At 36.7% G+C, this 14589-nt stretch overlaps 1 protein-coding gene across 1 annotated transcript in view; it reads left to right on the top strand.

Annotated features, from left to right (window-relative positions):
- The window catches only part of NT5DC1 (5'-nucleotidase domain containing 1), a 250170-nt gene that overhangs the window by 186383 nt on the left and 49198 nt on the right, over positions 1-14589 (top strand). The window contains exon 9 of the mRNA XM_027848682.1: positions 11218-11336. Coding sequence (XP_027704483.1) covers positions 11218-11336 — 119 coding nt within the window. The remainder of the gene's footprint in view (positions 1-11217; positions 11337-14589) is intronic.

Below are 14589 nucleotides of genomic sequence, written 5' to 3' on the forward strand. Positions count from 1 at the left end.
CACGTCTGATATGATATGAGTAGGGGAAAAGAGGCAGCTCTGAGCAAATGTTCTCAATTTTTCTTCAGCTGAAAAGGTGGATTGGGGTGCAATGGGGAGTTTTGGCATACTTTTTGTACTCAGCCCACCAAGAAGCTGAGTCAATGAATCAAACTTAGTCTCCTGGGGCAATTAAGTATACAGGACAGTTTCAAATACCTGGAAGGACCAAGCTATGTCAGTTGAGGCAATGCATTTTCACATACTAGAGATAATAATGAAAAATGAAAATGTTTATTTCAAGGTGAAATTATAGTATCTGCTTATATTTTTTGTATTTAAAGTGCATTTGCACTGATAGAAGAAATTATAGTAAAATTATTTTTGAAAAATTAGTAATATTCTTGCATCATTTAATACAGTTGCCACATCTGAACCTTCTAGTGTTAAGGAAAAACTAGCATGACATTACTGGAGCAGAGCCTTGGAAAAAACTCTCCCAGCTTATATGTCCTGGACTGTAGTAGATACTACTTTTATCACACGGAAGGAGTCCTTGATGGTCTAGGGAGAGGCAAGGCCTCTCATATGTGATGGGTGAGAATCCTAGGGCTATCATCACTTTATGCATCAGAGACTTGAGAAAACTGAAGAGAGAGCCTGGTGTTTTATAAGGAGGGTTGGAGTCCAATCAGGCAGATCTAATTGTTTTCCCCACTTCTAGTGTCACAGGAAGAGAGGTATCAGTTAATTAAGATACTGGGAGTTGCTAGGAAGAAAGAGAGACAAGGCAAAAAAGAGGGTGAAGCTAGGGCAGAGTTTACATATCAGAGAAAGACTGGGTCCAGCGACAACTTGGAAATTTTTCTAGACTACAGTATTAGTGCTAGGGGTAGCTAGGTGGCACAGTGGATAGAGCATTGGGCCTGGAGTCAGGAAGACTTATAAGTTCACTTTTGACTCTTAGTAGCTGTGTGACCCTTGGGCAAGTCACTCTGCCTCAATTTCCTCATCTGTAAAATGGGGATAATGATAATAGTACCTACCTCCCAGGGTTATTGTTGTGGGGATTAAATGAGATAATATTATCACATGCCTGGGACATAGTAGGCACTTAGTAAATATTTGATCCCTCCCTCCTCACCCCATACCTTAGCATTTTACAGATGAAGAAACTGAGAGTCAGTCAAGTACCTCAGTCAGAGTTCCCAGCTGGGCTGGGAAGAAAATTAATGTTTCCTGCCATCCCAGCATTTTTTCCATCACAACATGCTGTCCTCTGACTTTTAACTGCTGTCTTTTAACTTTTCTTCTAGGCTTTCAGCCATACATTGACAAGGTCCATTCTGTGGTTTAAATTCCCTTATATTGAACACACTCTTTCCTGCCTATTCACTTTCATAACAAGAGCAGAGGAATGTAGCAATGACGCTGTCTTGAGGGTGGGATGTGTTTACATTGTTGTATTCTGAAGCAAACCACACAACAGAGTACTGTTCTGGTTTAGTTTCAACATGCTGTGAAAGATTGCTATCTTCTAGCCTTCCCTGCCTCCTTAGCCCCCAGTAGCTTCCCATGCTTCTTTAATTTACTTTTCTTTTTTTTTAATTAGGCTTAAGGTCATGGGAACAAGTTTAAAATTGGTCATATCATATCCAATTCTTTTAGCCTTCACAATTATCTTGTAACACAAATGTTCATCATCATCACAAAGACTTTAAAAGCACAATTTGTACAAATCACAGACCTTTAGCATAGAAAAGTTTTCTCAAAAATGAATAATATAGAGGAAATTTCTTGCCAAAATGGTTTTCCCTGTCTTGCCTCTCCCAGCATCGTTTTCTTTGCTTCTTTTAACTTCAGTCATGAAATTAATGCCGCACTATGATTCTATAGGGTGAGAATCTTCAGGTGCTATGGTTCACCTGCCTCCTTCCTCACCTCCTTATTTTACGCCATATTTTCAATAGATGTTTTTAGGCAATTTGTTTTGCATGGGTTTTTTTTCTAAATTTAGTCTAGAATATATTTTAAACTGCTTTTTTTTCTTTAAAAATATAAGTGAACAAAATTAGTTTTTAAATTGGATTAATTTGTAGACTATCTATGTCACTAAATATGGTATCAGCTATGAGTGCTTTGGTTATGCTTGCCACCAGAGGTATAAAACAGACGTCTTTTATCATCTTTTGAACCATAATTTCTCTTAGTCTTCCCCTTTCATCACCCTTGCCCAAGACTCCAACTGGCTCAGTCTTTGTTACTATCTGTCTTTCATTCCCATTCTGAACTCCTTTAAAAATTTAGATAACCAGAGAATGCATGCAGCAACTGGAAGAGGGCTCCCTGCCCTCCTCATTTATTCCTTACTTTTCCCTTTCCAAATTCTAATGGGACCCAATCATCTAGTCCAAAATCCTTATTTTTACAGAGGAGGAAACCAAGACCTGGAAAGATTAAGTGGCTCATCGAAAGACACAAAAGTAATGAATAGCAGCAGAACCTGGATTCAAAACCTGGCTCCTGGACTCCACATTCAGAATAGGTGGCAGTAAATGTCACAAGGCCTTATATACCTCCACAAACATTACCATTTGACACAACGCATAAGCCAGATCAGATTTTACCCAGAACCACAGTCACTCAGAAATAATGCTCCAGAAAAGACTAGTTGGCAGGAGAGAATTTATATCCAATTGGGTTTGCGCTCTCTCTCTCTCTCTCTCTCTCTTTCTCTCTCTTTCTCTCTTTCTCTTTGTCTCCCTCTCCTCCCCACCTCCCCCACCTCCCTCTTCCTCTCCCTCTTCCCATTAATGTCTTGAGTAACCAGTCCTGTCTGTAAACCAAGATACACAGACACATCTTCATGATGCTCTTTAGCTCAGCACCAGATGGCCACCAAGTGCTGATTTTTTTTTTTTTTTTTTGGCTTTGAGCAATCCACAAAATAGGAAAAAGACACAATGTCCTGGAGTTCTGTGTAGTCCCCTTCCGAGATTGCTTCTCCTTTTTGAATAGTACTGGTATGGCAAAAAGAGCATAAGCAGTATTGTCAAACTCAAATAGAAACTCATCTAAACTGATTGGAGTTGCACTAGGAAGTTTTGAGGGGTGTTTGTCACCTATGGTCTACAAGTTTGACACCTCTGCTTTTGTATCATCTTCAAATGTTAATTTAACTCCTTATTCTTAATGTTCAATCTTTGACAAACTAGCTGACCTTTCTTAGCAGAATCAAACCGCATCCTTGTTTGCATTTGCTTTTTAAATAAAATCAGAAGATAGCTTGTAGATTCCTTGGAGAAATGACTAAAGGAGTTGGTTAAATTGTTTTTGTTTTCCTGTATGCCCAAAGGCAACAGGCAAGGAACATGTCACTTCATGGCCTATTTAATATGAGAAGTAGAATAAAATCTCCAAAAAGGTTGGGACTTTTTATTAACTTGGGTCCCTTTTTAATAGCTCGAGTTTTTATAGCACTTTAAGATTGGGAAAATGTTTTATAAATATTATTTCAAAGGGCAGCTAGGTGGCGCAGTGGATAGAGCACCGGCCCTGAAGCAGGAGGACCTGAGTTCAAATGCGGGCTCAGACCAAACACTTGACACTTACTAGCTGTGTGATCCCGGGCAAGTCACTTAACCCCAATTGCCATTAAAAAATAAATAAATAAATAAATATTATTTCATTTTATTCTCACAACAACCCTGGGAGGTAGGTGCTATTAGTATCCCCATTTTTTACAAATGGAAGGACTAAGGCTAAAGGAGGTTATATGACTTACCCAGGGGTACACAGCTGGTAAGCATCTGAGGCTAGATTTGAACCCAGGTGTTCCTGACTCCAGGTCTAGGCCTCTGTGCCACCCAACTGCCTTGTTTTTGTCTATGTACCTCCAGTACGCTGTTTTCATTGGTGATCTATGGTGGTAAGAAATGTAGTACTTCTCCCCCCCAAAGAACCAAAGATCAGTATCATCACATGGAGGACAACAGAAAGGCCCATGGTGTGTATGAGCAGGTTGCAACACATAACCAGTGAAGAGCTCCAAAGAAGAATGGAAGCAAAGATTGTCATCAAGGTATTATATGACAAGAAGAGAAGACCCGGTGGTCAGAGGGCAACAAAAATGAACGACAGGTGGACAGCCAAGCAATCCACTGATACCTTTATGATGTCAGGAGAAAGAGCTTTAGGCTGCCGGCATATTGGATGGACTCCCTGCAGCAAACTTTGGGGAGATAAGAGGAACATAGGATGGTTCAGTATATATGGTCTGCAATCTCCAGAGCTGGTGGGAGTGCCTGAATTTATATGAGATCATGGATGCATTGGAGTATTGCTTATCCCCAGTGCTCAGTATAGTAGCCCATAATAGGTTTTTAATAAATCCTTGTTGAATTTGATTAAATAAGCTGGTTATTCTTATAAAAGTCATTTTGGAAACAGCTGTTTGTGAGCACAGTTAGCTTATCTGGTAATAGGGAAGGTTAGAGTAAATACAAATCAGAAGAAAGAATAACAGGGAAGAGATAATGCTGTGCAATTGACCCAGTCTGTTTAAACAAGACATATCTTTCCCATCCTGTAGTTTACTTTTTGAACTTAAGTGCAGGACTACATTTTTAATTAGTTTTGATCTATTGTGCTGAGGCCCTTTATGAATCCTTATTTTGTCATTTGGAGGGTTAGCTATCTCTTTCAGATTTGGTCATCCACAAATTTACTAAGTATTTGTTAACATATTCATCCAGACTGGCAGAAATCTGTTTATCAGTCCTCTTTTTATGCTATTCAACTAAGTGTTAACCTTCCCATCTATGTTATCATTTAGCCCATCTCCTATAACAATTAGAAAACATTTTACATCCAAGAGAAGTTACTGCATTAAAAACTATTGTAAGCTAATGATAATAAGGAAAGTTCTTATAGCAATTTCTATTGTACTTTACACTTGAAAAAATATTAAATGATTACATATGTGATTAACATTCCTTTCAGAATCAGTTATTGTCAGTAAATTGCAATAATTACTTCCTAACCTTGGAACTAAAGCCTTATTTGTAGCATATATCTCTCAATGAGCTAGGCAGACTCTACTGAATGAATAAAGTATTTTCTTGATTTAAGTAATTTACTTTTGAAAGCATGTTAACTCCTTTTAGTCCAAGAGATTATCAGTTGCCTCGCTAATATATCATTAAATGACCTGAAATACTAAGTTTATTTGAAATTGTGAATCACAGTAGATTAGTGGGTATAATTTGTATATGTTATGTGGTGAATATAAATTAACTGTTATATTTAAAAATCCAGGTCCTATCATCTCTTTTCTTGGGAACATCTATGTAATTTAAAAGAAAATGAAAATCATGAATTAAGTTCAGCTTAGTTTTGCAACCTTGTTGGATCATATATAGGGTTTTCTCAACTCTCAAGCTAAGAAGATATGTCCAGCTGTGAAAATTTAAAAAAAAAATGTTTAAAAAAAACTGTCTGGATGGTTTTATGTAATTAGTGTCATGACTGCATTGATTGCTTTGCACATTTTTAATAGAGAGTAACTACAAGTTCACAAAACTCACTGTTACAGACTTTTTAAAGCTTCTTGTTGTATTTTTAACTGTAAAGTTGCGTGGAGGTTATTTATGTGCACTAGGTTTGAAGTGGCCCGTGGATTTATCACTCTGAGTTGTGCAAAGTCCACATTTGTTGTACTTACTTTAGTGGTCTTCTTTACTTTCTTCCGGTTGAGGTAATAGTTATAACATTTCTGACCTCTGGGTGAACTCCCTGCTGTTGGTAGCAGATGACAGAAAGGAAGGAATAGCAGCCGTTTCCCACTTTTGGGAAGGTTTAGGTTACTTGGAAAATAGAAATGTTTAGGACACACTTAACTCCCCCCAAAATCCATATCCTGATCTTCATTTTGTAACCCTTCGGAGGCAAGCACCTCACCCTACCACTGAAGATAAGATGTGGCTACTGTTTCTAAAGTAGATTCCATTATTCATAATCTCAAGAAATCATTCCAACAATATGAGAACAAAACAAATTAATAAAATTGATTAATATTTAGTACTACATTAAATATTTTTTAAATTAATCAAAATTAACTATTTACCAGAAGAAAAATAAAATAAAAGGGTATTCCTAAGACTCTTAAGAGCAGAGAAGAAAGAATTAAGGAATAAGAAAGGTAGAATGAGAAAAAAGTAGAAAAATGATGTTGTGTATAGAAGCATAAATTACTTTACTTGAGGGTGGGGGTGAGGATCTGTTTACTCAAATGGTACAGTCCAAAAGCTCAATTATTTGCAAATAGTCTACAAAAATCATCAGCTTCCTCTTCCCCCCTCACCAATAAAATTTGTTTAACCCATGACGTTAATTATATTTACTGTTTCTTCATTCTCCAAACTGTCTTCACTTTGTACCTCCAGAGACTACAGTCAAAGTTCTCCTTTATTCAGCAGAAAAGTTTCTGTGAAGACAAACAAAACAAAAAAATTGAAAACAGAAAGGGGAAAAAAAATTCACTCTCTGGTTTCTATTAGTTCTGAAGTAATGAATGAATGAGTAAATGGTTTATTTTTTAGCTGATTTATTTTGTAGCAAATACTTATTTCCCTGATTATGTTAATAAAATGGGTTTTTTTAAATTAGTAAATTCAATTCAGATTTCACCTTTTGTAGGAGGCCTTTTCCATTCTCCTCTTTCTTTTCTATTTCCGATTTTTTTGTTTACTTTTTCTTTTTTCTTTCTTTTCTTTATTTCTTTTTTTTTTTTGGTTAAATTTTCAGTTAAAGTTGGAGAAACTCTGAAGACTAATAAGAAGAAAAAACAGTTCCTGCTTCAAGGAGCTTATGGACTAATAGGAGGGATGAGACATTGACATAAATAAGTAGATGTAAAATAGAAAGTAGTAATAACAAAATGAATCTGAACAAAGTGCTGGAAGAAATGCAGGGTGGGAAAGATCACTTTTAAGTGGGGAGGATGAGGAGAAGACTTCTTGAGGGAGATGATCTGTGCCTCAAAGGAAGAGAAGAATTACAATAAAAAGAAATAACGTATGGAGGCAGGGAGAGGCTAGGACAAGTTTGTCTAATAACTGGTGCCTTGAAACAAAAAGTACATGAAGGAATACAGTGAAATATAACTAGAAAGGAAGACTGGAACAAAACTATGGAGGTCTTCAAATGTGGGGCTAAAGGGGTTTGTACCTATATATGACTAGTAACCATTTAATATCTTTATATAAGAGACTAACATGGTCAGATCTGTGCATAGGAAAATTATTTTGGTAGCTTTATGAAGGATGGATTAGAGAGGGGGAGAAACTGTAGGGAGGAAAATCATTTAATCAATGAGCATTTAGCAAGTATCTGTATTCCAGACACTGTGCTAGGCACTGGGGATACAAAGATTCCTCTGTGTGTGTGTGTGTGTGTGTGTACTTTTATGTATTTATATATAAAAACAATTTTTTAAATCAAGTCTTTCCCCACCCCAGTCTGTTTTCCAAACAGATGCCAAAGTGACTTTTCTAAAGCACAGGTCTGAACCATGTCATTCTCCCATTCCATAGGCTCCAACCTCATTATACATCATACATTATACATTATACATTATACATCACTCCCCTTCTTCAGTCCAGTCAGACTGGACTTCTTACTATTCCTTAGGCGTACCATCTCCATTTCCCCTTTCTCTTCTATTTAATGTCCCTCCAGAGAGCACAGTCTTAGTTCCCTTATATTTGACAGAAAATTTTCTTTGAAGACAGAACAAAAAAATTGGAAACAAAAAGGAAAAAAATTAACTGCTTGGTTTCTGTCAAATGCACATATATACACGTGCATGTATGTATGTGTATATATAGTCTATAAATACACAGACACTGATATACATCTGTGCATCTATATGTGTCACTGCATATATATGCCTATATGTAGATATATATGCACATGTGTGTATGAGAGAAACAAGTTGGTGAATTTTTTTATATTTGTACATATGTGTCTGTCCTATGTGTTTGTATATGGATAAAGTGTAAAATGTTTGTGTCTTAGTAACGACCATTCCCCGATTTGTATTTGTACATATATATCTATGTGTTTGTATATGGAGGGAGAGAGAGGAGAGAGGTATATGTAACAGAATGAGTGTATATATGGCATCTGTATAGAAGATAGAGACAGGGAAAAACTTGATTCTGAAAAATATATATTTTTTTTAATGTATAGCCTTTGGTTTATATCACATTCATTTCCTTCCCTGTCCCTTATCCTAAATCTCAATGAGCCCTCCCTTTTAACAAAGATTTAAGAAGAAAAAGGGAAGGGAAAATTCAACAAAACCAATAAACACATCATCTGAATCTGACTGTGTAAACAATATTTCACACACATCATCCTCCATGTCTTCAGTGAAAGGACAGAGGTGCATTTTCTCAACACTTTTCTTAGGCCAGTTACAATGTTGTTTCATTTTATTGTCCTTTCCATTGATATTGATATAGTCAGTTGATAGATACATGTATGTACATATATTTGTGTATTTTTTCTTGATTCTGTTTATTTCACTCTCCATCAGTTCATATTCAGTCTTCCCATATTTCTCTGAATTCTTCTTATTCATAATTTTTTATGGCATAGTAATATTCTATTTTGGACAGGTAAGTGGTATAGTGGGTAGAATGCTAGGCCTGGAGTCAGGAAGACTCTTTCTCCTGAGTTCAAATCCAGTCTCAGACACTTAATGTGTGACCCTGGACAAGCCACTTAACCCTGTTTGCCTCAGTTCTTCATCTGTAAAATGAACTGGAGAAAGAAATGGCAAACCATTCCAGTAGCTTTGACAAGAAAACCCCAAATGGGGCCATGAAGAGTCTGACACAACTGAAAAACAACTAAACAACAACAAAAAATATATATTCCATTATATTAATGTTATTTGTTTAGCCATTTCCCAATTAATGAGCATCTACTTTGTTTCTAGGTATTTACTACCACAGAAAGTAATTGCAGTGAATGTTAAATATTTTGGTGTATATCCTGAATTCTCTTACTTAAGTACCACACTGAATGGAAGTCATTGCTCTTGTTTAGCTTTATTAAGTGTTCATGGTATAATTGGTTCATCTGATCAGAAGTAACATTAGCCACTTCATTATAAAAGGAGTCTGCTTGGTGATGTGGTAACATATTTACCCTATTTAAACTTATGCAATTCCCTAATCTGTATTATTAGTCATTTTTATGAATTTCCTTAAAATGAAGAGATATCAACTTCCTGACTTAAAGGATAGAGTGGGTGTTGTGGAAGGCCTATGCAAAGAATACAGTTCCAATTCTCTTGTCTCCCTTGGTATACAGATAATCTGATTGTTCAATAGTTAGAATGAAACTTGGCACCAAAGGAACGATGTGGTCTGGATCTAGGGTTCCCTGTGGGATTCCAGACCAGTCCAAGAAATTTGGAAAGACAGTTTAGTTGTTAAATTCAATCTGATGTTTTCTGTAGAAGTTATTGAAGTCATTGCACTCTATCCCAAGGTCTTTCCCAACTAAAAAGGCCATGGAATGGACACAGTCTGGATCCAGTAGCACATTCCTATAATCTTCAGCAGCTACGTTGAGATCATAGCGCAGCATCATAGAATCTTGAAAGGGTAGATTTACTTTGGCCATCACCATGGACCAGAAATTGTTCTTATTTTCACGGTTAGCTCACCATGGCAATCATTTACCTCAGCTTCTCCAGCAGGTTTAAACCAGAATTTTTTTCTCTGCATGAAGTATCTAAGAAAATAAAACAATGAAATCATCCTTCTTTGCTACTTTCTCAATGCTAAAGTTATTGATGTTAATGGCAATATAGTCTAAAAGTAATCTTTCAGGGACAGCGTAGCATAGTGACCTTAGGTAATTAAAATACTGAGTAAATGCATGCTTGGTTAATGTTAATAGTAAGTGGGCCTGTGAAAAAATCTACCTATAAAATGTTGAATCTAATCGAATACTAAATGACTGTAAGTCTTTGGAGAAAGTCAGTCTTTCTAGGCATCAGTTTTCCTCATCTGTAAAATGATGGGGTTGAATTAAATGATTTCAGATGTCCTGTCCAACTCAATGATCACTTATTCTATGATTCTCTTTTGATGCTTCTGTGGGTGTATGATTTCATCTATGGTAGTATTCCCTCTAGGGGCAGCTAAATGGTCCAATGGATAGAGTGCTGGTCCTAGAGTCAGGAAGACCTGAGTTCAAATTCTGTTTCAGATACTTACTAGCTGTGTGACCCTATGCAAGTCACTTAACCTATTTGCCACAATTTCCTCTTCTGTAAAATGGAGATTAGCACTGACTTTACAGAGCTGTTGTAAGGATCAAATGAGATAGTATTTATAAAGTGCTTAGTATAGTGCCTGACACATAGTCAGTGTGCTGAGCATATTCCACATACTCAGTAATCCAGTGACACTGGCCTCCTTGCTTTTCTTCACCAACTCCCAGTGTTTTCTCTGGTTCTCCCCTATACCTGGAATTCTCCTCCTACATCCCCTTCATCTCCTCCTTCAGGCTTCCCTGGCTTCCTCCAAGCCCTTTGCAAGAAGCCTGTCCCAGTCTTCCTTAATCTTAGTGTCTTGTCTCAAAGGCCATCCCTGATCTACTGTATAGCTTATTTGTACAGATTTACATGTATGTTTTCTCCACCTTTAGTCTGTGAGCTCCTTGAGATCTGGGCTTTTTGCCTTTCTTTGTATCCTTCTATGTGCTTGGCACAGGGAAGATACTTAATAAATATTCCTTGACTTGACTTGCTACCAAGATTAGAAATATCCTCAGGATTGCCTATCTCTGCTCAGGTAAAGACATAAAGAAATAGCAGAAGCAACAAAGCCAGTAACTGGCTCCTCTGGGCCATTACATTTACTGTATTTGCCTTTTGCAAGTAATAATCACTCTTCCTCAGTGAAGTTGCCAACTTGCATTGCTAGAGAGAATTTCTTCATCTGAATTCTCTATCTCAATGAAGTCACAGATCTAGTCCCTCTCCATCTCCCATATTCATCAATCTCTCATTTCAGTCATCCAACCATCAGGCCACTAGACACCCATTATGCTACCCATTATGCTTTCTTCTGAAGCTGTTAGATCAGATAGTTTACCTCATTGGTAGGACCCTGTATAAGGCTTCCATGTATAAGGTTTTGTCATTTGTCATTTCAGAGAATGATGAGGAACGAGGTACTCTGCACTCTCTAGACAAGCCTGGCTGGTATTCCCAAGGAAATTCTGACCATCTGTACAAACTTTTCAAGAAGATGACTGGCAAGGAACAGCCCAAGGTATGCTGTGATGGAATTTGAGTCCCTGATAGCTAGTTGTAGATGTTAACAAATAAATATAAACCAGACCCATAATTCCATAGTCAGTAACTTTTCAGTGTCCACTAATGGGTCATCTCAGGACTGTTATTTGTCCTATTGTAAAAGATCTGCGATGTCACTGCTAAGTACTACTGTGCCCCTTCATACCTTGGAAGATAATCTTCATATGTTCCTATATCTAAAAATGTCATCTCCTGGTGGCCTCCTTTCTGGTGATGAACTTCTCTGCCCTTAGCTAGGCTGGTCCTCAGGTAACAGAACCACAATCAACAATCAGTCAAGAAACATTAAACACTATATGACAGACACTGTACTTGCCCTTTGAGATATAAAGAAGAAAAAAAGAAAGAAAGAAAAGAAAGCTCCACCTAAAATCTATCACACGGTCATGGTCATTTCCTTGGCCTGCACATGAAGCTTTCTCAAATTGGCTTGGTCTGCCAAAGTTTGTATGTCAATAGTAGAGCCCTGAAGAACCAATCAAGTTCATGAAATCCCACGCATGAGGATATAAGAAAATAACAGAATTTTTGTTTACTGTACCTAGAAATAGGTCAACAAGGAATTTTAAATCAAAACATTTTATTACTTAATTGACTCAGGAAGGGCTAAACCCACCATCTTATCAGGCTAAGCCTAGACCATTTTCATTTGGTGTATTGTCTCAACTTTAGTAGGGAGCAATGAAATGTTCTAAGCAAGGAGGAGGAAGCCAAGTCTAGTGGGCACTGGCAGGAAAAGTATGAGTGTGAGACAGCAACATAATGGCAACATGGTTCTGTGCAAAGAAAATTGGAGTCCAAGTTTGTGACCTTGAACTTACTAGTTAAAACTTGTATAACCCTGGGCAAATTAATTACATTTTTCTGGTCCTCAGTTTCCTCCTCTGTGAAATGAGAGGATTGGATTAAGTGATGTTTAAGATGTCTTCCATCTTTAAGTCTTATCAGCTCGTTGATAACTATAAGAGTAAAGGAGCACGATACACAGTAGTAAATGATTATAATAACCTTGTGTTTGGTAAATGTAAAGATTTAAGTTTTTAGGATAAGAATTTACTTTTTGGTAAGAATTATTAGGAAAACTGAAAAGCATTCTGGCAGAAACTGGATACAGACTAATATCTTATACCATTTACCAAGATAAGGACAAAATGGATACATGATCTAGACATAAAGAGATATATCATAAGTAAATTAGAAGAATGTGGAACGTATTACCTATCAGATTTATGGATAGGAGAATTTATGAATAAATAAGAGATACAGAGCATCATGAGACATTAAAATGAATAATTTTGATTACAAAATAGAACCAATATAGCCACGGTAAGAAGGAAAGCAGAAAATTGGAGAAAAAAATTTTAGACACTTTCTCAGATAAAGCTGTCATATCTCAAATGTACAGAGAACTTTGTCAAATTTATAAAAAATACAAGTCCTCAATTGATAAATGGTCAAAGGATATGAACAAGCACTTTTTGCAGCAAGAAATCAAAGCTACACATAGTCACATAAAAAATGCTCTAAATCATTTTTGATTAGAAAAATTTAATTAAAACAACTTTGAGGTGTTCTCTCACACCTATCAGATTGGCTAAAATGATAGAAGGGGAAAATGACAAATGTTGGAGGGAATATGGAAAAATTGGGACACTAATACATTGTTAGTGGAATTGTGAACTGATTCAACCATTTTGGAAAGCAATCTGGTATTATGCCCAAAGAGTTATAAACCTGTGTATACCCATTGACCCAGCAATGCCACTGTTAGGTCTGTTTCCCAAGGGGATCAAGAAAAAAGGAAAAGAACCTATGTGTTCTAAAATAGTCATAGTAATTCTCTTTGTGGTGGCAACGAACTAGAAATTGAAAGGATGCTCATCTATTGGGGAGTGACTGAATAAGTTGTGGCATATGATTGTGATGTAATACCACTGTACTGTAAGAAATGATAAGCAGACTGATTTTAAGAAAACATGGAAAGACTTGCATGAAATGCTGAGTGAAACAAGCAGAACCAAAAGAACGTTATATACAGTAACAGCAATACTGTTCGAAGAGTAAATGTGAATGACTAAGCTATTCTGAGTTATATGAGTATTCAAATCAACTACAAAAGACCATTGAAGGAAAATACCATCCACCTCCAGAGAAACGACTGATATATGAAACTATGTATTGTATAGTTTCCCATGTTCATCAGTATCAAATGTTGACCTCTGGTGCAAGGTTAGGAGGAGGAAAACAGCTTGGAACTCAAATGTAAATACATATATTAACATACATATATATTTAAATAATAAAGGAGCAATCAGTACATTTTCCTAATCACAGTGAAAAATGTAGTGTCTTCTTGTTAGAAAAAAGAAAAGAAGTAATGATTTCCTTTCTAAATGTATCACCCAAGTCAATGAAAATGTTACCAAGCACATAGGAAAACTTCTTGCAGTGTATAAAAGAGACACTAGTTGTGACAAGATTTCCTTAGCAAGTTCTTTAACTTAGCACTCTTTTGATGAGTATGAAGTTTTAAAACTTGCTTGGCTCTGTGAAATTTTAAAAAGGATGTTTTTTTTCCCCAAGGCTGGAACAATAAATGTGCTGCCCGGTTTAATTTCTTTTTTTAAAAAATGGCTTTTTTTCAGACTGCACAGTTGGTGTTTCTTAGTAAAGGAATTTTTATTACCATCTTCTCTTCCTCCTCAGAGTGCCATGTTACATACAGAGCCTTCCAGTTAGCAGGTTCCTAATAAGTATCTATAGATTTGATAACAGTTACTACTGCCCAAAGTGGAGTGTGTGGCCTCAAGAGGTACTGAGTTCACCATTTCTGCAGATCTTCAAGTAGTGGTTGATCACTTATTCAGGATGTTGTGTAGGGAATTCCTTTTTCAGGAATCCAGGTTGAACTCAGTAACCTCAGAAGTCCCTTAGGTCTCTGAGATTCTATGATTTAAATCACATACAGAGGCCTTACTGTTTATATTCCCTTTGATATTGCAATTCTATTGGAAAGGCAAAGCAACAAAAGCGCCCAGGGCCACAGAGGTGGGAGGGTTGATGGATCAGTTGCCAAGTCAAAATATTTGTAGAACTTCTACATATTACATTTCATGGCATTTTTGGAGGAATTTTCCTTTGATTCTGTGGAAGCATTCTCTCTCTCTCTCTCTCTCTCTCTCTCTCTCTCTCTCTCTCTCTCTCTCTCT

This window comes from Vombatus ursinus, unplaced genomic scaffold (genome assembly GCF_900497805.2).
Source record: "Vombatus ursinus unplaced genomic scaffold, bare-nosed wombat genome assembly UNPS02006779.1, whole genome shotgun sequence".
Classification (NCBI taxonomy): Eukaryota; Metazoa; Chordata; class Mammalia; order Diprotodontia; family Vombatidae; genus Vombatus; species Vombatus ursinus.